This window comes from Aquila chrysaetos, chromosome 2 (assembly GCF_900496995.4).
Source record: "Aquila chrysaetos chrysaetos chromosome 2, bAquChr1.4, whole genome shotgun sequence".
Taxonomy (NCBI): domain Eukaryota; kingdom Metazoa; phylum Chordata; class Aves; order Accipitriformes; family Accipitridae; genus Aquila; species Aquila chrysaetos.
Genome location: NC_044005.1, coordinates 3,486,470 through 3,512,542, shown reverse-complemented (window position 1 = coordinate 3,512,542; position 26,073 = coordinate 3,486,470). Strand labels below are relative to the sequence as shown.

General features: G+C 39.4%; 1 protein-coding gene across 6 annotated transcripts in view; it reads left to right on the top strand.

Moving 5' to 3' along the window:
* NIN (ninein) overlaps positions 1–25,716 on the top strand; it is a 65,026-nt gene extending 39,310 nt beyond the window's left edge. For 4 of the 6 annotated variants that reach the window (XM_030002405.2, XM_030002396.2, XM_030002413.2 and 1 more), the window contains exons 17-30: positions 416–2,491; positions 3,682–3,807; positions 4,439–4,508; positions 5,477–5,692; positions 6,057–6,170; positions 7,259–7,381; positions 7,929–8,042; positions 8,756–8,902; positions 10,027–10,206; positions 10,743–10,892; positions 11,349–11,447; positions 15,111–15,302; positions 20,622–20,735; positions 21,753–25,716. In XM_030002405.2, the coding sequence (XP_029858265.1) occupies positions 416–2,491; positions 3,682–3,807; positions 4,439–4,508; positions 5,477–5,692; positions 6,057–6,170; positions 7,259–7,381; positions 7,929–8,042; positions 8,756–8,902; positions 10,027–10,206; positions 10,743–10,892; positions 11,349–11,447; positions 15,111–15,302; positions 20,622–20,735; positions 21,753–21,962 (3,931 nt within the window). In that variant the 3' untranslated portion in view covers positions 21,963–25,716. Of the gene's footprint in view, positions 1–415; positions 2,492–3,681; positions 3,808–4,438; positions 4,509–5,476; positions 5,693–6,056; positions 6,171–7,258; positions 7,382–7,928; positions 8,043–8,755; positions 8,903–10,026; positions 10,207–10,742; positions 10,893–11,348; positions 11,448–15,110; positions 15,303–18,261; positions 18,401–20,621; positions 20,736–21,752 lie in introns of those variants that run through there. The other 2 variants (XM_041122064.1, XM_041122063.1) reach the window with 2 other exon arrangements.
* Positions 25,717–26,073: the final 357 nt, after the last annotated feature.

Sequence of the window (26,073 nt, the reverse complement as noted above, 5' to 3'; positions counted from 1 at the left end):
GCTTTTCAGAGTTGTTCTTTTCTGAAGAAGTTACTGGCTGGTAAATGCATTTAGCCAAGATTGAGTGTCAAAAGAAACTGAAACTGTCCTGGGGTGACAGGGAGAGATGGGGGTCAGAACATCTTCCCCCACAAATCTGATCAAAAGTATAGAAGGGCATACATTGTACAGGAAACCTTTTCTGAGGACTTTTCATGAGTTATGCTTTTCCAAGGCAATTAGATTTTTATTTCTGAAGTTTCAACAAATTGCCTCAAATTTAACTTTGGCTCTCGGAAACACCTGTCAAATAGTACTTCATCTAAAACTCGGTGAAAAAGTAATTTTTCGGCTTTTTTTATTCAGCCTAAAAAGCCATTTGAATCTCTTTGAGTTAGCCCAGAGTTTAGTAATATATTATGTTAACCATGTTTAGGAAAAAAATGGAAAGTGACTATAACAGAAGAGCATCCCATGCAGAAACTCAGTTTTCTGTCGACACACAAACACTTGTGAATAAATATGAAGAAAAGATCCAAAATCTGGAAGGACGTTACCAGCGAGAGTTGCATGAACTTGCTGAACAGCAAAGAGAGGAGAAATCTCAGTGGGAGTTTGAAAAGGATGAAATTGCTCAGGAGGTTGCTGAAGCTCACGAGCAACTGAAGGAAAGTCTGGCAAATGAAAAGGCTGTTTCTTCTGCCCTGACCCAGGAGAAAGATCTCCTGGAGAAAAACTTCAAGGAAGAAGTGAACAAGCTTGTGTGCGAGAGAGAGCAGCTTCAGAAGGAGCTGCGAGACCTGAGGAATGCTGCGGAGAAGCAAGAGAAAAAGCTGAACGATAAAATAACACAACTCCAAAATGACCACAAAAAAGAGCTCAAGAACAAAGATGAGCGTATATCCGTGGTGGAGGAAAATGGGGAGCTGGTTAGGCAAAAGCTGGAGAGACTTGACAGTGAATATAAGCAAGAGAAAGAAGACCTCAATTCCAAACTTCTTGCTTTGGAGAGTTTAAACAAAGACATTTGTGTAAGAGCAGAAACGGAAAAGGCCGAGATGAGTTTGGAAATCTCAAACCTTCAAGGGAAAATACAGAAATTGCAGTGGGAGACCCATAGTTTTTCCACACTGCAAAATCATTATAGGGTCCTGGAAAACGAGTACGCCAAAGCAAAGAGCAAAATTGCTTCTTTCTCTGGGATGGCGCCTCTGGGGGATGATGCGGCTGTCCTCTTAAATCTGCAGAAAGTGCACGAGCAAGCCGTGAAGGAAAATGTCAGAATGGCCGCTGAGATCGTCAGGCTGCAGCGCAGGTTGCAGGCTGCGGAGCGGGATCCCGCGCGACCTCCCAGCCCCGGCTGCTCCGACTCCGGCTCGGAACGGTCTCAGCTGCCAGATGAAATAGATCCCATTTTTGAAGGGTTGCCCTGGGATGGTACAGATGCAGACAAGGGAGCGGATTCAAATGTCCCTCCGCTTTTGGAAGCTGATAGTACAGACCTGGAAGAAATGACTGAGATTGATTCAGATTTGGAGAAAGCATGTGTGAAAGCCAGAGCAGGTGGCCATGCACTCGAGGTGCAGGTGTGTCGGACGCAAGGAAGTAAAGCGGCACTGGAATCTGATGGCAATCGGGATTGTGACAAGAATCAAGAGCTGCTTTCTCGGGTGCCTCTGCTGCAAAAAAAGAGAGGTCTCGAGAAAACTCTTGAGAGAGTTCCCAGACCAAAAATGCTACACGACGACGTTAAGCAGCAGAAGGTTCGTCTGCCAAATCACAGAATAACTCCCCAAAATAAAGGGTTTGTTTCCGATGCTTTGAAGCTGCAGGTTGAGCTTGAGAAGGCTGAAGAACTGCGTGAAGCCTCTCTCCAGCTTGATCACGCTCCTGGGTCAACAAATGGTGACCTGAAAAGTGTAATAGCTCAGCTCTGGAAAAGGGTCAAAGAGTTAGAAGACAGATCAATGGCACAGGCTGAACTTCTGTCACTACAAGAAGAAATTCAGGTAGAAAACGAGGATCTGAAATGCGAAATGATCAAGTTAGTTGAAAAAAATAAAGTGCTAGAAGACAACCTGCAGAAGCTGAGAAGCCTTCATGGCAAACTAGAAGAAAGTAAACTGGCGAGTATTAAGCTCAGAGGGGAAAACACACAGCTCCTCCAAAAAGTCAAAGAATGGGAAGATGTCCAAGAACAAGATGCACAAGGCAACGCAGAGGCACACCGTGACAAGTTAAGACTGCGATGCCAGCTCGGGAAGCTGGAAGAACGTGCTGCCGCATTTACAGGTCAGCAAGGCAAGCGTGCCCAAAGCGACGGCACGGTGAAAGAAGTGTCGGCAGAAAAGAGGGAGCTGCAAGAGCCCAACAGAAAGCCGAAGGAGAAAGCTGCTGCTCTGGTTAGCCCAAATGACGTGCATTTCCACGAAGAGAGAGAGGAGAGGAATACAGTGATGCACGGCTTACAAAGCACGTGCGCTGAGCTGCAGCAAAAAGTTGATCTTCTGAGGTAACGTACGCTTGCAAAACTTTGTGGGAAACGTGCCGGCCCCACAGTAATCAAACGTGCCGCTTAGAAACTAACCTAGCGTCCCGCTCATCGCTTCATAGCCGCCTGCCTGCCTGCTGTATGGTTGCTGCATTAACCGCTGTAGTTTAACTTTGGTTAGAGAACAGTGCCTTGGACTCTTAACTACTAGCAAGCAGGCTGTTTAATCGTGGATAACGACGGTTGAAATAAATGTGTGTGACTTACTCTTCTCTGACCGTGGCCTAACATGAATGGTAAAACAGGAGCAACCTGCCAGCTGTTCTGTCTGTGGATGTAGTCACCTTCGCAGTGTGTAGTTAATGGTACATCAGAAACCCCTGTATTTTAATGTCCGAAATACTATGGTAACACTTCCAGAATGCTTTTAGCTTTTACTAATATCCTTCTTCACTCTGTTTACTCCTTTCTAGTACTGAATGTTACTTGGAACATTAAAAGTGCTTCCATTTTTCTCAATATTTAAGTTAATACTAGAGAATTATGGTAACTTTTTTCTCAGCAGGAGCGCTTAGTGTTAGGAATCCATCAGCTGTGTGATACGGTAAATACTATTATAACACAGAGACTATAATAGGTTTTACCTACTTGTTTTTAACTGCTGTATTTCAGCAAGGATTTTTTTGGAGGCCATAAAGTGGCTCCAAGCGGCTTAATTATTGTTCAGCACCAGCTTCCTGCAGGAAATTGTTCTTTCAGGTATTACACCACGGCTAAGTTCTTTCTTTACGGTCGCCTCAGGACAGAAAAGGCACTTTCCAGCGCTGCTGTTCCCAGCATACTGGGCTCTAGAAACAGCTTGCTCTCCTCGCAGTCTGCCTTTTGTGGTGTTAAGCTGTTTAAAGTTATGTTATTTGTAACTTAAGGACTGAAAGGTGTAGTACAACATTAGTGTGAAACTTTTACTAGGTATCTTAAATTTTAATTAACTAGCTGTACAGAAACATGCACAAAAGCCCCTTTTTCAGTGATCTGGGAAGCACTCTGACTAAATGAAATGTAAAATCCATATACCGTTCATACGGAAAATGAGTCAATTGTAGCTTTGTCTTGAAATATTACAGGTAGCTTAGGCCTTTAGGAATTTTTCTCCCTGTGGGCCTAGACAGTATACAGAAACAGTTTTCACTTGTCTCATCTCTCTGCCACAGATGTGAAGCCGAGAAGCTCAGAGAAGAAAATGCTATTCTGAAAAATGAAGTGACTTTATTAAATGAGGAAGGTAGTGCTTCCAGCCTGAAACTGAGGGAGCTAAATGGATCCCGAGAAGAAATGTGGTAAGAATTCAACGGGGCATGTACCACATGTATGCCTTCAGGCTCTTGCTGCGGTGCAGACACGATGCTTACATCCCTTCTCTCGAAGCTCCTTCATCTGTTAGATATCCTGCAAAATTTGGAACGGGCTTATTTCATGGTGCCGTTGGAAATCCAGCTGCCTGACGGTCTATTCCTCATCCTTTCTGCCTGCCCCAGCTTGTCCTGCCCATTCCTAGAGCCAAAGCAGGGGCTTAACTGCAGGAGTTCAGATGACCCAGTAACACATACAAACACAGGACCTGCTGATGGGCTGACCTGATGCAATTCTTCTTGCTTCAGCAAAGCCAGAGCTTGTTGGGCTGGTGTAGCCTTAGAAAAGGCAGGAAGATGTACGGTGTGGCAGAGCGTTTCAGTGATTTGGTCTTTTGCAAGTAGATAACTATCCATGATCCCGGGAGAATTCTTCCCTTCTAGAAAAGAACTACATATGGGGTACTTTGCGGAACTGAGCACTTGCCAAGCCTATGCAAAACAGTGCTGCTAAGCAATAAATAAATATCCAGAATTACCATTCAAAACCAAGCCCATTCTTGTAGGCGTGTCTATTAAGAAGTGACCCTAATGTTAATGAGCTTTCATTTTTCCTTAGGCAAAAGATAGAGGCTGTGAGAAAGGAGAAAGTGGCTGTACAGAAGATGGTTGACAACCTGAAAAAGCAGGTATATGGACTGAACCCATAACCTTCTCTGCAGAAATCATCACTGTGTAAAAGGTGTTCCTTAGATGGTCACAAAGGCAGTAGAAAATTACCACTATATACATTTAAACTTTTTGATAACTGTTCTCATTAACTGTTTGGGACTGATATGAGGCTTGTTTGACCTGATCAGAAGACAACTGCAACGCTGCGGTAACTATCTAGCTTACAGACTTGAGAGCACTTTCCACAGTCAACTTGGACAGTGTATTTAATAGAAATATAAAGTTAAAAAAATCTTTCTTTTGTAGTCTTTGTGGGTAATGCTCTGCAGCAGCCCATGGGAAATAGAGGTTATGTGACTCAGCCTCTACTTATTTCCCAGCTAGCGGGGTCTAGGAATGCTGCCAGCCGTGACCCTTTGCTTGTATCCATGAGACTGCTACTTTTATTTTAAGGGTGGTTTGTTATGCTAGGCAAAGTAGGTTTAAGTAGCTCTTACGTTCATGTCCCTCTTAGTATTGCTTACTAAAATTCTACTTGCCCAGAATAATCTACTAGCTCACCAGCATAAACCCTCAAAATATACATCAGCATGGCAAAGGGAAGGAGGAACAGAGCGGCGTGCCAGATGACTGATATCGTAACTGCTATAATTGAGGCCAATTATGAGAAATTAACAGTTTGTGAGGCTGACCGTGCATGCAACAGGCCATCAGGAGGATTCCTACTCCTAAATATGGTTCTACCCTAAAATTAGGGCATGGAGCAAGTTCAACAGCTATAGGGAAATAAAGCAAGCAGTGCTACCGGGGTCATGACTGTGACACAGAGTACAGTTAACAGCTATGCCCCGCTGCTCAGAGTCACCATTGAATTGGAGTCACACTTGTCAGGTTTTTTAATCATCTCAATAGAAAGGAAATGTTTTAAAAAAATCTCATCCCCAGTGTAAAAGCAGTCATGACTGACACTGCTGTCCTGATTCAGGTAGCAGATCTGAAGACCAGGAACCAGCAGCTGGACTCTGAAAATACAGAACTTAGCCAGAGGAACTCCAAAAATCAAGCAGATGTGCAGGATCTTAATCAACAGCTGGCAAAGGTGCTCAAGCAAAAGGAAAGGGAAGTGGGAAAATGTACTCTGGAAGAATGGGAAAAGGAGAGACTGGTACTGAAAGAGGAACTGGAAAACTCCAAAGTGAAGGTACGGGATTATGCCGTCTCTAACGGTATGAAACAATTGAAGTTTTAGGAATGGAGAGGTGCTGTGGTGGTCTTTCAAAGCTGAACTTCCCTAAGTACTAGCTGCAAACGTACATGCACGCGGCCGTGGGGTGGAAGGTGAGCATGGCAGCGACCAAAAGCAGGGAGGTAGAACTGTGCAGGTTTGTCTTGAACGTGGAGCTTAGTGATGCTAAATATTTACCTGCATTTTCCAGCATGCCTGTTCTGTTCAGTCCAGTGTCATCCCAGCTGTAACCCATGTCACTGGCTGCAGCATCCTCTGGTTAATCTTTGTTACTTTGCGTGTCTCCTAAGTTGAAATCTGAGTCTTTTATTTTTTGCAGTCATCAAATATGGTGTCTTCCTTGGAGGTGGAGCTGTCAAAAATGAAAGTTCAAGCTCATATATTGGAGCAGGAGAACCACATCCTCAAGCAGGAACTCGAGAAGACAAAACCGGTATGGTGTCCTATTTGAGTGCCATCAGATAATGCTGGCTGTCTCTTACTGTGCCCTGCTCTCTTGCCCAAGTTGGAAATAGTTAATTTCTTTAAAGAAAGGTCACAACAGTAGGGAAATATAAATCCTCCTGAAACAGCCTCTGGGCACAATGCACAATTGTTCAAATAAGGTTGGTTTAACTTAGCTTTTGCCAAAAGGTCTTCCAGAGTAGTGGATCTACAAAGACAGGCTTTGACAGTGAAGACAAAGATTTAAAGCTCTAAACAAGGAACAGACAGGGCTTTTCTAGCTTGTGCAGACAGGATAGACAGGGGAACATTTTCCTGTGTAACTGGTAATAGCCATGTAGCTCCATTTAAGGACTGGTCTCTTCCAGCGTGTCCTCTTGGAGGATTCCTGTTGCTAAACCCATCTGGAGACGTCTCACAACTTCTGAGGATAATTTCCTCGAGGGCTTGGTTATTGCCTGTATAAGCATGGTTCAATTGGCTGTAAATATATGCTAATAAACATAGATAATGAAGGCTACAAATTAGTTTAGCTCTCCTGATTAGGGTTCCACAAAGTAATTTTCTTTACAGCGTAAAGCACTCATTTGATGCACCCAATGCTTAGGATAGATAATGGTCTTAAAAAGCAAAAGCAGATGAGGCTTATTCAGTAAAGAGTGGATTGTGACTTGAGTGTAATTAAAGACAGAAGATTGAGCAAAGACAGAACAGCACAGGAGAAGGCAGAGTGTTAAGCTAAAGCACTGTGTCAAAGGGGAAAAGGATCAGAAGTCGGCAGTACAGTAATTTTTCCCCTTTCACAGAAGAGGCAGAGAAAGCCCAGCCCTAAAGCAAATCTGAGGGATCACAGGGCCGTTAGGAATCCTTAGCGCTGCTGTGGCAGGAGGGATGCCTTGGGTCACAGGAACGATACTTGCGTGGTCCATTCGTACCAAACTGGAGTACGCTCCTCTCTTCTGCTCTATCCGGAGTGGGATGCTTGGCCGGGGTCAGAAGAGAAAGCTTTGTGTTACATTTGCATGCAGAATTCTGAAACGGCACAGAAATGCAACTGTGAGGGGTTGTTTTCCACAGCTGCCCAGATGTCCTGATCTCTCTGACCTTCAAAATGAAGTTTCGAGCTTAGTTACTAAAAACGAAAAGCTGCAGAAAGAAAAAGAAGCCCTGAGTGAGGAATTAAACAGATGTATTGATAAGGTAAGAAAGAGCAGCAAATCCACATCACTACCTACCTGCTGTAACGGGCTGTTAAGATTCTTATATTATCTGTATCACCCTTAACTGTAAAACTACATTGGTTTGTTGTTTGGGTTGGTTTTTTTTTTCCTACCTTCAAGCCAGATAAAGGCTTAATTGCCACTGCCTTTTTTCCTAGCTGGTCTTAAAGAGAAAGCTTAAATTCTGGAGCACAGCTTTACTGTAATTTGATTATGCAGAAAATTCCAAACATTGCAAGGAACAGAGGCCTGGATATAAATATAGCAGCAGGACAAGGAAGACAGTGTTCTTGCACTTTTATTGCAACTCTAATGTACTGTAACTCTGAACTCGAGCAGAGTAACTAGTATGCATGCTATAAATAATGATCCCGTTGTGTGGAGATTGGGGCTGGGAGCTGAGGGGTTTTTTGCTCTCCTGCATTTTCTTTGCGTAGCTGTAACTCCCCCTAGCTTAACTCTTAAAGTCAAATAGAGTTAAAGAAAATCCTGAACGAGTCAGGCTTACCGATGTAATCTTATTTCAGGTAGCTAAAGTAAGCTGCTTAGAGAATGCAATTGGCAGCTTGAAGCAGGAACAGAAGTCCTGGGAGCAGCAGAGTCAGACACTGAAAACACAGCTCACGGTCTCGCAAGAGAAGGTATAATGGTGGGGTTTGTTATAGCCCTGGATCAAAAGCATTTTTTTAGTCTCTTGTAGTGCTTTTTTCATAAAAAAACAGCCCTCTTCTCATGTGTGCAAAGCTGTCATGCAGCTAAGAATGGCCGCTTTGATGGGCTTTCAAAGTGACCTTCTTAAAGAACAAGAGGAAACTTGTTAAATGCAATGAGGTACTTTCTTCCCTGCGAATAATCTATGTTGTTTTGCGTCTACAGCTGAGTTCCTTTTGCCAATTCATTCTGCCCAGTTATTCCTAAAATATTGCAGAGAGACACTGCTGTTGCTCTCTGCTCTCCTGGCGGTGGCTCGCCTCTCGCCAGGCAGGGGAGGGGAACGAATGGCTGTCTGCTTGGCTGATTACACTTGGGGTTTCTTGTTGGCCACGGGCTGCCAGGAAAAATAAATAATTCAAGAGAAATCTTCTCTTCCCAGCACACTGCAATATGTATTCAGGGCTGGAAGATGTCTCTTGAATGCAGTGTTGTGGCTGTATTAGAAGTGGATGGCTACTAATTTGGAACAGATAGTCAGAAAATCATTTAGCGTTTTTAACGTCAGCATTATAACTTCTTCACTCCTTCCATCAGAGATCCTAAAATATGTGTGAGATGTGGTGCGTACACATCCTAGCAGACCAAGCTTACAAGAAATCTCGGTCCAGCAAATGCCAAGCTCTGTTCCTGCTCGTTACAGGTTCAGAGTCTCGATGAAACGCTGCAAAACACCAACCTTCAAATGTCCCGACTAAAGTCAGACTTACGGGTGACGCAACAGGAGAAGGAAACTCTTAAACAAGAAGTGATGTCTTTGCACAAGCAACTGCAGAATGCCAATGAAAAGGTAATGGACTTCACGTGCCTCAAAGTCAGTCAGCTTTGCGTGCCAGGGTTTAGGGACGCTAGCCGCTGCTCTTCCGTAGCTTGCTGCTGTAGCCAACTTATTTCTTTAGGTTGGCTTGTCCATTAAAAAGACACAAATGGTGCTGCAGGCTTGAGCAGGTAGACTGAGTTATGCAACTATTGATATTATTTTTTTTTAAACAAGTGATATAAAGCTAGTAATTTAAAAAAAAAAAAGCTGAAAGGAGGTGGGTACAAAAAAAGCCCTATTTTAACGATGTTTTCTGTATTTTGTAGTTTTCCATTTTAAAATAGCTAACTATAATTAGTCTTGTTGGATTGTATAGAATGTGCAGATTGTAAACTTACTTTTCAAAAACTTATTTTAATTTTTGAACGTGAGGACAGGCAATGGTCAGTCCATCTCCTGAGTCTCCATTCTTCCCTGAAATAAATCTTTTGTTGGGGGGGATAAAAAAAATCTGTGGAGAATGTATGAATTTACACCCATCAAATCTATAAACGTATTAACAGTCAAACTCGTAATTGACAGGGGGATCTAATTTTCAGTCCAACTTGGTTTTGAAAGGCACAGTATTATATCAGCCTCTCTCAACTGATGAGGAACTGTAACTGAAGGAGGTTGTAGACAGCAGTCTTGGGATTGGTATTATGAATTCAGTTAGTAATTTGGCTTGTTTGCCATGTAATTAAGGAATATTTAATGTCCACATGGAAAAGAGGCTGTTTCAGAATCGTACAACAGGAACTAAATTACAGCTATTACTGAATAATATATAATACTGAGTTCTATTATTTGCTTGATGAGGCTGTGAAATGGAGCACAAATTGCTTTTTTGTGTTGTTGAACTCTGTGCGCTCATATCAACCATTCTGGCGCGCAGCTATTATCTATGATTTTAGCGAAGGGAAGCACTTTGGGTTTGCACTGTGATTAGCATGTTGGGTTTCTTAGTGGAAAACAGTGTGTAGGCTGGGAGGAAGATGGGAATCCTGCGACTTTAGAGTCTGCAGTTACTGAAAGCCTACTTAAAACCCACCTGAATAGAGAAAATGTCTGCTTCTTTGTTTAAGGCCTAACCCTGCAATTCTGTCTGTCTTAAGAATCGGGTTCTAGAACGGGCTGTGCCTTCCTCAGGGCTGCAGGACCAACACAGGCAGCTACACTGGGATGAACTGGACCAGCTGACGCAACAGGAGCAGCAGCTGCTCAGGCAGGAGAATGAGAGGCTGCAGAGAGAAGTCCAGAGCACTAAGACAGACCTGGCTCACTCCAGGGAGAAGGTAACCTGAGCAAGCTGACAGACCACAGAAGCGGTCCCTGCCTGCTAGGCAAAACGTAATGGTTCCTCTTTTGCAGCGGGTAATACAGGAGAGGAATGTTGCTCGTTAGTTTTGAATAGAAACATTTGCAGAAAGACTGCAAAATGGAAAAGTTTTCCTTTATATCTGCACTAAGTGTGCAGACAGTCTTATGATGTTCCAAACAGCTCTCTTTAAAAGAAAATCCTGATAACTCTTGTCTAAGATTCTGGTCCGACTTTCAGTTAACACCCTTCAATTTTTTTCTTTCGTAAAAACTTCGTAATATTCCGAGCATTTTTCATGTCCAGTTTCTTGGCTCACAGTATTAGGCAGATTGTGGGGAAGAGGAAGGGAAAGACCTTTTGCTCGAAGCTAAAATTTCAAAAATACACCAGAATCTGCTACGAGTCTGAAATCAATTGGTAACTTGGTATTTTAGATGAAGTAGATGCAATTTGATTTTTTTGAATGGTCCAGAACATCTTTCCTCACTTGTTTATCCCTGGTCTCTCTAGATCCGACAGCTGGAATCTACTATCCTTTCCCTAAAGCACCAAAAGCATCAAAGCCAGTCAGGTATCGTCAAAGCCATAGAGCAAGAGAAATTAAGCTTGAAGAGAGAGTGTGAACAGCTTCAGAAGGAGTTGTCATCTGCAAACAGGAAGGTTAGTTTTAGATGGTAAATACGTGACTCAATGCAGTACTTTCCCCCTCTAAGAGCTAATGTGGTAAGCTGTAATTTTCTTCTTTTACTCTGAGCTTTGCGTACTTTCTCTTACGAATCCCTGTCTGAAGGAACTGTCTTCTGTGCTTCGGCAGAGCGTGCAGGGTGGAAGTCTGTGCCAATGTGCTGCAGGACTTCTAGTCTGTACGAACAGTTCAGTGGTAGAAACGGGAACCATAAACAAAACGCAGCCTGCTCGAGTGCTCTGCCATACACAGCGCTTGTATGCTAGCATTACCACTCTTCAATTAAAAATCAGTTACCCTGCCTATTCTTTGAAACTTGTGTCAGACGTCTTTGAAACTTGTGTCTTAGACATCGCTTTCAGCAAAGCTTTACGCTTGTCCAAATACTTATGTCTTTTAATCTTTCTAAGGAAACTTCTTGTCTTTAATAGATCAGTCAGATGAATTCTCTTGAACGTGAACTGGAAACCAGCTCAGAAAATGAAGGGCTAAGAAAAAAGCAAGTCAAACTGGATGATCAGTTAATGGAGGTACTTGTCAATCAGTGTTGACTGTACTGGATAGTGTGGGGCTTTATCACTATCTCACTGAATCCATGAATTTATTTAAAACCAACTTTTAGATGTGTAGGTACAGAGAAAATTGAAACGAGAAGAATTAATCTCTCTTAATGCCTAATCTCATCTTTCATGATCAAGATGTTAGTGTAACAAACACGCTTCTCTGAAGCACGTTGTGGTTTATTGTAACTCACATGAGGCTTTGGATATAAAATCAAATAGCAAAGAAATTTGTTACTGTGCTTGAGGCAAGGCTAACACTTTCCTCTTTCCGAAAACATGTAACCTCAAGTTTTCCTCACTAATATTTGCATAATGCTGCTCTTAATGTAGAAACCAGTTATTTACTGTGGGAATAATTTACTGAATTTAAGCCTTGCTATTGTATCTAGATCATGATAGAATAACTATTTACGCAACTTGCTGTTAATCTAAAGGCATGAGTGAAAACTTCAGTTGAGATTCTTCCAAAGCCTGCTGTAAATGTGGATGGTTGTTCAGTACTGCTGGAGACAGATCGTGCTGGATGTTATGAAAACTGCATAATTCTTAGGTGTCCTTGCTTACAGGAACGGGAAAGCTTAACTATATTAAGTGAGTGTATCCCTTAAGGTCAGGCTAGACCTCAGAGTTGTCTCTCAGCCGTCCTGCCTAAACCTGAGGTCCTGAACTTCAGTTTAAAACATAATATTATATAAAAAAAAAAAACAAACAAAAAAAACCCAAACCAAAACCACCACAATTTTGACTTGTTCCATAAACCAAAGCATCTGCTAGATGAGGCTTTTACAACACTGTTTATTAAAGGACTTCATGTTTTTCATCAAGAGATCAAATGGGAAACATGTTATGCTGAATATACTATGTAATTAGTTGTAAAATTGTAAAAACTTGATTAGAAAAGATGAGCTTTTGACAAATTACTGAAAAGACTGTTTATATGCCCTGCGCTTTTATTTATATAGTCTTAATTAAGCTCTGGGAAAATTCCAAACGCTGTTAAACCCTTTAGCGTAAACACCAAGCATGAAACTGCGTTTTCTCCTAAAATTTGTATTTCAAACATGCAGGACTCTTGTTACTCCTGATAACATTTTCCCAGCAGGTGTGTATAACATTCACGTAGCACTTTATGACTTCTAACTTTCTCTTTTGTGCCTGTTCTCCTTTTGTTCGTGGCTAACCTGTCTAGAACTCAGTGGTTGGAACTAGCAGAGAAGGGTGCAGTTCTCTTTCTGAAATAGTGTGCGAAGGTAGAGCAATCGTTTTCAATGTACTACCATAGCATGGAGAAAACATTTCTTTTATAGATTTTTTTTTTTTTTTATTTCATGCATCTTTTAAGTAAAGAAGCCACTATTCATTTTAATGTAAAATTTTTACTTTGACAGCTGCACTAACTTCTTTGTGGCTAGTATATCGTGCAATTTGATTCTGTACACCACGAAGTTGCATGCTTCTAAGGCATTGCCATGAAAATGGAGAGAAATAACCAATTGCATAAGAATTAAACTGATCGTAAGAAAATGAAAAGTGGCTCAACCCTTTCCTTCTAACCCATTGACTGTGAGGCTTGAAGGTGTTTGCATATTTACCTCTGATATCTGCATGCTTTTTCACCAGACTGTCAAATGTTTCCTTAATATTAACCGATATGTGATCACACTCAGTGTCATCCCTAATAGTTTAGCAAGTTCATGATTGTTCCACTTTCTTCCACAGATGAATACAGCAAGACTATATTGTTTTCATTAGCCACGCAATTGGTATTTATTTTTAAGATGCTGTTAACATTAATTGACTGTTTCTTCAGCTCTTGCATTTCATACTCATGTGCTTCACAACATTACAGGAAACACTAAACAAATTCCATCAAAAGCTCATTATTTTCACTGTTTATATTGTCAGTAAAAGAATAGCTCCTTTACAGACAAGTTGATACAAAAGAACCTTCTGATAGCTTAAAAAAATACAAATATTTTTATTTTAAAGTACTCATAAACCTATTTTCTGTTTACCTGGGCCAGCAGAGATGTACAGATGCCAACACAGCCAGAAGACATGCACCATTATGGACAATGCTTATAGTTGTTTATGTTGTAGATGAACTCAATAACTGAAGTACGATTAAGAATTGAGGCCTTAATCCTACCACTTGTGGAAGGAAAATTAAAATCACTAACATGATCCTATATGCCTCTTCCTATGGGAACAGAGTAATGGTTTTGAGATAAAGGGTGAGAATTTTATTATGTGGTCAACTGAACTTTATGGGAAGAAACTACTCATCTTATGCAAATTCAAGCTGCAGATCAGCTTGTCTGAAACACTGGGTGTTTTTACTATACAGTTCTGGTCTTTTTTTAGTATTATAAACTATTACAACTGTGATCTAGTCTTACCTGCATTTTACTTTAGTCTAGAAAAATGCTAAATTGTTTCATGTGACTATCTTAGCTGTTAATATTGTCCAAAAGTTCATCTAATGCTGGGCCAGTTTATTGAACTTGGGCTCTTGTGGTTGGAATGCTACCGTAGTAAGGCAATGCCAGAAATCCCTCTTTTCTAGCCACCTTCACCCAGTAACTGTCATAGCACTGCTTGGGAGCAGCACTTAAATGATGTGGGGAAGCTAAACCACTCGGGACAAGTCTGTTCTGAGGTGCTCTTTTTGCTGTAGCAAGGACTATTAGGAATGCAATCCTTTGTCCCACATGAGATGCCTAGATTTATCAACTAAAAGACTCCTCTGGTAGTGTAACTTCACAAAGGACAACTGTTATGCACAAGCTGTTTGTTGGTATGTACTACCTGTACTTTACATAGACTTGCTGATGCATTTGGTAACCTTTTTTTAATGAAAGTAAGACTTAAATTTGGAATTAAACTACTTCAGGTTACTACATATCTCAAGGACCCCTCTGTGTATACTTTTGCTTATGCAGCACAGACACTCAGGAGGGCTCCAGACTTGCTATCAAACTCTGCTTGTGGCACGTCTCGAAATGAAAATTATAAAATGTGTTAAAATTTCTACAGCTAGTAGTGAACATGAGGACAGATATATGGGATTCTAAATACTGAATTCTGAATGTAATATAGCAGCTGGCATCGAATTACTTAAGTCATCATACATTACATCGAAAATTTGTTTTGCTTTCGTGAATGTTATCTCTCCATCCTAGATTAAAGACTAGAAATAAGCAGCACTGATGGACAACTTCTTCAGCCTGCTTCATGCTAGTGCTTTTCTTTGTAAGCGGATACTATTTTTAGAAGAGCTGCTGAGATCAAGGTTTAAATTAAAAAGGACTGTTAAGTTAAAGCTCACCACAGGCCCATTTAACTTTGACAGGATTTCATCAGAAATTCAGTGAATTTATAATTCAGGCCTGAAATTACAAATCAAAGCTCAGGTTCCTTTAGACTTCAGAACTGCACGTAAAGATGCATCTTTTTGCATTGGAAAGAGAAAAGTTGTCTATGTAGCTTCTGTTACTGAGTTCAGGCTAGTTTCTCTTGTGTACAAGAAATTGTTCAAGAGTAACCTGGTGTCTAGCGCATCACCGAAAGGTATCTTGTATGAACGGCAGTGCTGCTTTCTCCTGATGGCTGATTTACTTTGCTCTTCAGATGCTCCACTCAAGCGCCAGTGTGATGCGTAGCCAACCACCGCACTCCCGGGAGCTCCAGCAGCAAGGCTGTGCTATGGTGCCCAAGGAACAGTTCCTGCAGCTCCAACACCAGCTACTACAAGCAGAGAGGAGGAGTCAACGTCTTCAGGAAGAACTTGAAAGCAGACCCTCTGAAACAAACATGCAACAGGTAAAGCTCTCATTACTCTGCAGGTTACAACTTTAAAAGGATATCTGGTTAGTTTTCTTGTTTTTTCAATTCTGATGAGATCCGTTCTCTGTTTATGCCAGTTCAAAACTTAAAATTAAAATTCATTCTATCAAAGATATGTACAAAACAAACTTTTGTTATTTAGCATATTTAGCTTGAGCCATAGCTTAATTCTGAAGTCCTCTTAATCTTTGTGAAATAAAAAACCACTCCCATCCACATTCAACTGGCTTTTCTCCTTCTGATCAATGTGCAGTAAGTGTTTATAGGGGGGTTTTTTGGTTTTGTTTTCTTTACCTAATGTCCATGTCTGGAACCATTGTTTTAAAAAATACACTACACTACATATTGCACAAGCACATACCCATCACACACAAAATACTAGTTTGGGCTGTTGCTGTCACATGGAGTTCTGTCAGCTGTAGTAGAGCAGAATACAAACAAATAAATCCTTTTTATAAGGTCAGCCTACCTTCATTATTTGGCCATAAGACAAGACATTGTTTGGAGAACACTGTTACAGTTATGTAGAAACTTCAGCATTGGCATTTCTGAGGAAAACCAATTTAATTCCAAGGAAGACTACATCCATTGCACACATTGGGCAGAGTCACTTTTACATACCAAAAAAACCAAAACAACACTGAAACTGAATGATAGGCAATAGGTAGAAAAGTTTGCATCTCCCATATAAAAATTAAGTCTGGGGACTAAGCTTGCCAAATGACTCTCATCGTCAAAAAGTAACCGAATCTCTAAGCCTCTAAAGCTTTGGCTGAGGCCAGAGGTCTTAAAATAATATTACAACTTTATCTTATAAGAAAAGATAAAGCTCTAAACTTAGATAAAATGCTAATGCTTTTATTAATCTGTTAGCAGAAAAAAAAACCCTTTACATTTCAAACTCAGCTTGCAGTTACAGTTTAAAAAAAACAGTAATAAGACCAAGACTTTGAAGCTCAAAAACCTCTGAACATGTTAATAGAGTATTCGGAAAAAGGTGTTATGGAGAGAGAGCATATGCAGTAACAGTTTCTAAAGTTTCCAAAACTTGGAGTAAGGATTGTTTTTTAAGAAAGGCATAAAATCAAAGAGTTCCCCCGCCAAAAGAACTTAACAGCAAATAATATAGGATAAGTAAAAATAAATCAATTGTAAGGTTCTTTCCCTTTCAGCTGAGTCCTGATAGAAGTGCATTACCATAGGCTAATGTACTTGGTCACATACAATGGAAAGTAGAGAGTGCAGTTTAATTTTGAAATCAATAAAAGCCATATTACAGCAGTAGCATCTGCAAATGAATGTGCTGTGTATTGCATTAGGAGTGATGACTTTGTAATTTTGCCTTTGAAAGCCTGAGAAACAATTTGCAAACTAGTCACATCCTGGAACTTGTAGTTCTACAGATAAATCACTTCTACATTTCCTGTAAAAGCTTTTATTCTGGAAAGCTTCATGAATTTAAAAATACTTTCAGAGAGGCTTTGCAAATATTTGCTGTCAATGCACTAATGCACATAATCATGTTAATTTCTTTTCTGTTGATTTCTTTTTTTGCCTAAAGTGAATGGATATTCTGGTTTATAACAACCCCTACAGCTTTTTTCATGGGCTTTACTAGATAACTTTCTAAAATAATTATTAAACACGTGCATTCTACAACTATAAACAAGGCCAAATTTGTTTTAGTTTGTCTCAACTTTGACATTTCTGTAAGCACGCCTTGCTTTAATTCTCACTGTTGATTTTTTCATCGTCCTGATTTCTAGGGTTAACATTTAGTTGAGCTTATGTCCATTTTAATGTCCCCTTTAGCATCTTGAAAACTTGCATCCTAATCCCTCTTCATCATCTTTTCACCAGTGAGTACAATGTCAGGTTATCTCCATGCTTTCTGTGTAAATTTAATTACCTAGTTTTGCTGCTGCTGCTTTGCACCTTGCAGCTTTCTTAGATCCCAAGTCCTTCTGTGTAATAAGGTATCCAAAGTTATCCCACTCCTTTTTGGAATTATTTTGTGTTCATCACGCTTTGCAATTTTCATTGCCTTTTGATCATGGCTATGGTGATCTGTGTTCTTATTCATTTTACAGTTGGTCTTGAGCTATTGTCTTCCAAAGGCTACTGTCATATGTTCAAATTTCACTAAATTAAAACTCCTGAGCCTTTTCTACTGTGTTAACCTGTCTGGACTCTTCTGAAGTCCAAATGACTGTTCCTGCTGTGTCTAGTGCTGTGATTCTTACCTGCTGCACAGTAGCAATTGCTGCACTTGTTCTCGTATCCTTACTTGATAACTAGATTTGGGAGCCTGTTAATGACCCCATCTTTTCCTAAGTTCTCTTAGAACCTCTGCTAACCAATATTTTTGTTCAGAGTACTTAGAGTTGCTCAGCTTCCCCTTTCTTCAGCTCTTTATTTCAAAATTCAAATCACCTCTGACCAATGGCTTTTTCACCTGTCTCAGGAGAAGACTTAACAACTAGATTTAAAATAGAAATGCAAATAAGTTTTCAAAGGAGGTCAGTTGGACTACAGTTTTCACAAATGCTATTTGGCAATCTGTGAGATTATACATGTATATATATAGTGGCAGATAATTTCCTCTAAGAAACTTAACTGCTTTGCTAATTGCAGTTAATCACTGCCACTGATCTTTTTAAATCCCTCAAAACCAGGGATGAGCCATCTGAAGAGTCCTTACATCTAGAAAATGCATCCTGAATATCTCCTCAGTTGCATATGTGTAGTGCTAATACTAGTATTTAGAGAAATACAATATGTGATACTCTGCATGTTTTCTTCTGTGTGTGTTTTTGTTTGTCTTGTGTTGCTTGCTTCGCTTGTATTGGTGGTTTGCTTTAACTAAGTATACATACGTATTTAAAAGAAAATCTGGATATCAGGGTGAAGTATCCCACTTGCCTTCTTTCTCTAGGCCTTGCTACCGGAGCAGCGAGCAGTGCATGCAGATTCCTACCGGAGGATCGGGCACCTCTGACAGCTTGGCTGCTTATGATCTCATTCCTTACCATGATAAACACACACAAACACACGAACTGGCATAAGCTGAGAAACTTGAGGATCAAATTATTTTGTGTTTTTTCAAAAAAAAAAAAAAAAAGTCTCCACAGTGTTATTTCCTATTTATTTGTCTAGAAGCTATTTTGTGAAAGTTCATAAGCTGTCTTTTTTAATTTGTTACAAATACTTTTTATTTATGTTATTTAAAATGTGGAGTTGTTCAGTGTGGAAAGAGACTATTTTTCTCAAATGGTACTAATTTTATATGAGATTTGAAGAAAATCTGGGGTATTTATACTGCATTTTTGTATAAGATGTATAAACTTTTTAACAGGGAAAGATGACTTTTTTTGATGTAAATGAAAAATAAAATTTTTTTTTAAACATAATGTCTCTTGTCTTAATAGTATCAATAGTTTCAGCTTTATGAGCAAGAATTAATAAATTTTAGACAAAATATTTGTCTTTGATACTGAGGATTGTTATATCAGGACTTCTGGGAAAGATTTGTAGTAGGGGATGTACTTAAGTACAGATACTCTGCTTCTCTTCAGCAGATGTACCTGCACATTTAAGAATTCACATAGTACGTGGGCATATTCTACTGCTGTGGCCGTAAAGTAAAAAGGCAGTGCCAGAAAAGGGAAAATTATTAACACACTTGTTTCTTGGATAACATTCCTTGGTGGTTTTTCTTTTGTCTCAAATTACTAGATTAAACTAGATTTTTAATACTTTAAGAGGTCAGAAAACACCTCTTTAAGGCCTATGATTTTTCTCGTTAGGAGCCATGAACCATGTCAGCTGTTTGCTTTCAAAGATTTTTTTTTTTTCTCCTGTCTTTCTAATGACCTTAAAGCTAATGCTTGAGCTGGCTTCTCCCATTAAACATGAAATAATATGAAGTTAGACAGAACATTCTCAAATCAGCTTTAAGCCAAAAAATGGGGATCACGGGTATTGAGACCACTGTAATTCTTAGTTTCCACTTAACTACTCACTCAAGGCTCCTGCAACCAATATGATGTGTAATAGTCAGCCATGTTTTTGAATTCCAATCAAATTACAAAAGATAGCTCAAGTTAACTTGGCTAGAAAGTCCCCTGCAAGTTCTGCTTAGTAGTACCTTTTTCAATCTGGAAAAATATCCAGTCCAGCAATACTGTAAAACTGCTTTCTATATGACTCTAATGTAACTTTTTTCAAATTTTTTTTCACAAGCTAAGTGGTCATATAAAGTTATACATAGACTAAGGAGTTTCTGGTGTTACAAATAAAATGTTGAGTGGACTTCAGTCAATTCCCTAAGAGGATCTTTGTACAGTGGTTTAGACGAGCAACTAACTACCTGAAACCCTCCTCCCTCAGTTTTTCATTTATCCTCCCCCACATTTGTGAACATACTTTGGTTTTGAAGGTATTTTGTTTTGGGGAGAAGGTTAGTGCTTTCTCAAAGTTAATCATATCAGATGACTTCCTAGAATTAGAGTAACAAGCTAGCATTAAAATAAAGAATCCCTTTCCCTGTAGTCAGTGTCTAAAGTTCCCAAATACAAACTTTCTTGTAGTTCCTCATGTTTCTAATTTATTTGGGAAAATTTCACTAAACCATCGATGTAACGGGCGCTCTCATGACACTGAGCTACTCTGCTTTTAGTTAGACTGTTTGTTACCCCACTGAAGAAAAAGAGCAAAAGCATTTTAGAGTTACCATTTGGAAACATTTAGTTAACAACTACTCTTAAAAAAAAACCAACCAACCAAACAAACAAAAAACTAAAAACCCCAAATTGCTCTTTTAGGATATTACTCAATTGCAAGGGGACTTTGGCATGGGAGAGTTTTACTGTCAAACTAACATGCCCTTATGACTTCATCTTAATTTTTTTTTTCTAAAATTGTTAAGATTTTGATTGGTATTTTGTTTGCCACATTCAACAGAAATACGGCAGCACCTAAGAACAAGAAAAAGGGACTATCCAGATCTGACCATCACAGTCAAGACAGAATTTAGAATTTTACCTCAATTTTTCTTAGATCGGGTAATCTCAAGTGTAACTTAGACTTGGAAAACTAGTTCAATGCTGTGAGTGCCCTTTAAGTGTTGCCATAATATCTTGCTTCCATGAATGGTTTATTAATTCAGTCGACTCTTTAAAATAGACTCAAATGTGGAGTGCCAGCTATTTTCTTAAGCATAAACTGAAAAAAAGGAGACTGGTGAATGTGAACTGATTTTTGTTAACTGATTCTCACATAAATGTTGCTTTCCAGGGGGGTCATGAGCAGCTTCTAAAAATGATGGAAGAACGTATGATGGATGTTGAGCAGAAACTAAGGCTTGTGAAGAGGCTTCTCCAAGATAAAGTAAATCAGCTGAAAGAACAAGTAAGCATTCTTACTCTCTTCCTCAAATTGTCCCCATTACTTCTGTAAACAACTAAGTGGGCAAAAGCTGCCAAACCATTCTTGCTTAGAATAAAGTTAAAGGTGCTTTCCTTTTAGTTTAATGCTTCTGAGCTAAAGCACAGCATATTTGCCCCCAAATTCCTGAAATTCCAAATTGGGGACTGAATCCCCTACTCATTAATTTCCTAAAAGCTATGCTTGTTTGGCATGCTGATGCATTTAAAGTCAGGAAACAAACATCAAATTCCGGCCAAGTATCCTAACTGGAAAAGTTGCTTAGAAAAGGAGGAAAAAGAATTTCCTGAAGAGTACAGACAGGATTACTGTACAGTTATTGCTTTCTTGATGCCCCCTGCCCCAACGCACCCTTTGCTTGACATGGTTTTGGGGGTTTTGTGCTTGCCCTGGTCTGCCGCCTTCAGAAGTCCTCAACAGTGTAGGAAAAGGTGGCTTTTGAACACTTAGACAGGTGTGATGTGATAACAGTATCTGTTTTCTAGTGAGGTACAGTCTCCTCTTTTGTGGTAAGGAAGTGCTATACTGACAGGGTCTCCTGCCAAAGGGCCGTTCCCAAAATCATGTAGACAAGCGCTAGGCTGCTCTCCCCAGTTTTATAGGAGGAGCTGGTGGTCCAAACCTTGTAGGAAGTATCTCTGTGGGATCACTGGGCTTGTGGATCCTCTTGTGAACTAGGCTTATCCTTAAAGGACAAATGCTATAAAGCAGTACTTATCTGACAAGATTTATTTGAAGCCCTCTATCATCTGCCTGATCTCCTTAAAAAGTCTTTCCAGTTTCAAAATAGTCGTAGTATCTATTAAGACTCTACAAGCATATAGGCTTTTAACAAAGAAAAATAAGGTGAATGGGTGGGTTGTCTTTGGTATTTGAGTTACAATAAACACATTCACCTACTTTCCCAGCACTGTTCTTACTTTTAATTATTTTTATTTTGCTTTTAATTTGCTGAGTAATTATCTGCTATTCACAATTCAGCTTTCCAAGAACACTAAAGCAGATGCAATGGTCAAGGATCTCTATGTTGAGAATGCACAACTGCTGAAGGCTTTGGAGATGACAGAACAGCGGCAGAAAACTGCTGAAAGGAAAAACTATTTACTAGAAGAAAAAATTGCCAACCTCAATAGAATAGTAAAGAACCTGGCATCCCCATCATTTAACTCAGCATCCGAGATAAGGTCGTAGCAAAGCCATTAAGCATGCCACCGTCCCGTGCACTTTACTGAAATGTTAATATTTCAGCTTTTCACTGTGTTGCCTTTTTGTATTGATGAATTTTAGTTAACAGATGCCTCCAAGGAGAGGACTGAGCTAAATCCCAAACTGGACACTGCCAAAAGAGAACTTTTGTTTAATCCCAGACTGTTTTTCTGCTAAGTTTTGCCTAAAAGTAATCTTCACTATGTAAAAAAAGACATGTTTTTCTAGGTTAACTTATTTTGATACTTTGGTTTTAATTTAAAATATAAACTCTGAATTTACTATCCTGAATCAATTAGTCTTATCTAGATTGAAGCCAAGGTCTAATGCAAACTTGCATTAGTAAATTCAAACTTTGAAGTATTTTTGGCTTTCTAGAATACTTCATGGTCCAAACCTAATAATGTTGACAGGTCAGTCTTCAACACCGTCAGTATAATTGCTATTGAAAGCAAGACTTTCCTGCTACGGTCTGTGTTCTGCAAACTGATTCTGGTTTCTGTAAAGCAACATGCTCCACCTTACGCATTAGGCTTCTGGGTTAGTCTTCATGGCTGTTTCTCTGCATAGCTCAGAAAAAAAGTTTTCTTAAAAATATGTAAATAGACTACTGCCTCCCACTAAGTGTAACAGTATTTCATCTGAAGAAATTTCCCAGCTGGCAAGTAAAGACTACTACTTTTTTTTTTTTAAGCTGTGCTTCCAGACAACTTAAAAATTGTAGAGGCCTTAATTTTTTTATATGTGGAAATAAGTTATACTAAAGAAAGGAAGGGTCACTAAACAGAAGTGAAGATGTGAGTTTTGTTTATATAATTTGTAAATTCAGTAAAGCAGTGGAGTATGTTTATTAAACAACTGGCAGAAGAATGAAGAGGGGGACTTGAATGATTTCGTCACTGAAATCCTGTTGTTAGGCCTCACAAACATGGACCTCTGCCATTAATGCAGTGTTCGTTTTGACCCAAGCGATAATTGGAAAGGCCTGTCTTTTTGTAGTAGATCCTAGTACAGAATCTAAGTTTGTAATTAATTGTGAAGAAACATATTCAATGTGAATATGAAGAACTCAGGGAATAACAGCCTAAATTAGCTTCCTTCAACTTTATAAATGTGGATATTAATGTCAATAGATGAAGATAAATATGCATTAGGAAAAGCAAGATAAACCAAATTTTACCTTAGTACTCCTAGACCAACACTCTGAAGTGCTGTAGTCATGAAGGTTGAAGAGCATCAAGGTTTGTAATGACAGGTAATACCTCCTGTTTGATGAGTCAATGAGGCTGGGGAAATGCAAGTTCTCTGGGAACACCTTCAAGACTGAGAGGGGTCTGATACAGAAGCAGCTGAATAAGAGTTTGCATGCTCAAATGCTTGTATATAACTGATTACTGCAAATAGTTAAAATGCCCTACAACTGCCTTGCCTCCATCAGATCAGTAAGACACATTTAAACAATGTAAATAAAACTGGTGAACGGGGCCATACTGGCAATACTTGAAACTGGACCTCTCTGAATATGCATCAGTTGAGAATGCAGAGGAAGAGGGTGAGATGTTTTGTCTCTGAGACCACTAGCAAAGTGACAAGTCTGACAGCATTTGTAATGAGCCAAAAGTCCCCCAGAAACTGGGATAATACTGCCTACAAGCTGTGGAGTAACCTAGGGAAAATGACTTTCACTCAGTACTGATTAGCATGTGGCTGTAGGGGATGCTATCTGTGTCTATGTGGTTACTTGACAATTTTGGAGGGTTGAGGGACTGAGCTAGACATACAGGGTATGACCCCCTCTCCTCCTCCTCCTCTGTTGCTTTATGTGGGCAATATAGTGGAAATGGAAATACGCTTATGTAAGAAGAGTATGCTGGGGTATCACAAAGTCCTTATAACTTATTTCACTGCTATGCTATTCTAAATGCCTATACTGGGCATTTCTCTAAGTCATCTCAAATTCAGGGATTTACATACCCTGTTTTTCAGAGGCTGCAAAAATTCTTTTCACAAACTTGAAATGTGTCAAATTGACAAACTGCACTGATAAATCAGAGCTTTTAAAAATTTGCAGTAGTGAGATCTGGTTTCATTTAGTATTAATCAGTAAGTGGTATCGGGTATAATAAATCTCTGTGTGTGGGTACCAGGGCTATGTGTTAGCAATATGGTAATTGAGCACACCCTAAAACCTCGCCTATGCTATGGAAATTAGCAAAGTTTCAGAATACTTCTAGGAAACAATGTAAATGAGGTTCAGATGATCAGAACTGTATTTGGAAAAATATTATTAGCTAGCACATTTTAACACTACTTCATATCTTGACCTAGGTTTACTTCTAATGCTCAGTTTGTGACCAAAGTCTGAACGCTGAACAGAGGGAACGAGTACTTCACTTAAACTATTGTGCAATTAATTTCACATTATTCAATTTTAAAGGCTAGACTACTTAACTAGTTCTTTTAATCTCCTGGTAGTTACCAGGCTTTTATAAACCAAACATACACACATTTCTAGAGCACAGTACCAAAAAGGGAGCCCAGATATTGGCACAGAAGGGAGAAACAGAGAAAAGGGACTTTGACTTCTCCCATTTTCACCCTATCCTACCTTGCTCTATTTTTCTTTCACTTAGCTTCAAAAAACTAACCTAACCACAGGAGAGAGGAGGAGGAGGAAAATGTTTGGTAAACACTTTTTAGACAAAACTCCAATTTCACTGGAATACTTGTGTGAATTCATTCTCAGAAGTGCCTTTTGTAATTACATACTCTAGAGCCTTTCTGTACTGTACTGGTTTTGTTGCTACAGGACACTTCAGGACAATCCCTTCCCAAATCGAGGGAACAGAGAGAAAGGTAGTGCTGCTTACAAACGAGTGTCATGTTGCTTATTGGTTCATTGTGTCAGCTCAGAAGATAAGCAGCTAGTTTTACAAAGTCCAGGCTACTGAAAATAAGCATATAAACATGTAAGTTATTAAGCATTAGTGGTCTTTTGTGCATGAATGTGTCTCCTATGCAGTATAGGCATTTTAAAGATACCAAAGTATTTAATGGTATTGTACCAGTCAAAAGTCACTGAATTTCTAGGCCTCATTCATACAACAGGCCTTGCCAATTAAGATATTAACTACTTGATTACCAGAAGGTGTTTTAAATCTTTTGAACTCTTGCTTTATGAATCACTGTGAAAATAAAGGCACATAGATATCATGGGTTGGGAGTTTTGGAAGAGGAGAGACCCCAAGTTAAATTTTTGTGTACTAAATTCACACAGTTGAAGTGCTACTTGTCAATTGAGAATGATTTAAAAGTATACATTGTTGCACATTCTCCAATTGCTACTTTAAATACAAGGAAACTTGCATTCTTTGAATTCTGATTGGGAAAAAAAAAAAAAAAAAGGATTGTAACATATTTGATTTTAGCCAGATTATATCTAAGGTAGAGCAGGGGACAGGCTGGATCTATCAAGAGTAAAATCCTTTCGTTTACTTTCAGCAAATGACATCACTGTCTCTCAGGTTTTCCATCATTTACCTGTTAAGTCTCCTGTTTGGTGTCAGATGCTGTCATGTCATGACAAATGACTTCTGTATAAAAGAAAACAATTGTGTATTTTTTTTTCTGTTGAGTTTGTTTTGTTTTGGTGTAATATATTGTCCTTACAACATCATGTAAAACTGAAAGATGAACCAACTTACACATTATTTATAATGAATACATTAAAAAAATTACCGTATGATCCCTACTTGTGTCTTTTTTTGAAAATATTTCTGTATCTTCCCGTGAAGTTGTAGGTACTTCAAGTATTATCTGCAAATTCGTCAAATGCATACACACAGCTACAGTACTAAAAAAGACAGTTGGGCAGCTACTAAAAGTAGCGTCTCCCATTACAAAAGTATAAAATTAAGGTGTAAAAAACTGACAGGCGCTGAACACGCCTCCGAGCTTATTTTGAAGCACACCCTGCCCTCGACTGAAGTGGCGTGCCTATTCCTCGCCTTTATATGGAAAATACCGAGTGCTTTCTGTACGCCTTTCCGGATTAACCTTCTTAAAACTTACTCCTTCGGTAACCGGCGTGGAAGGC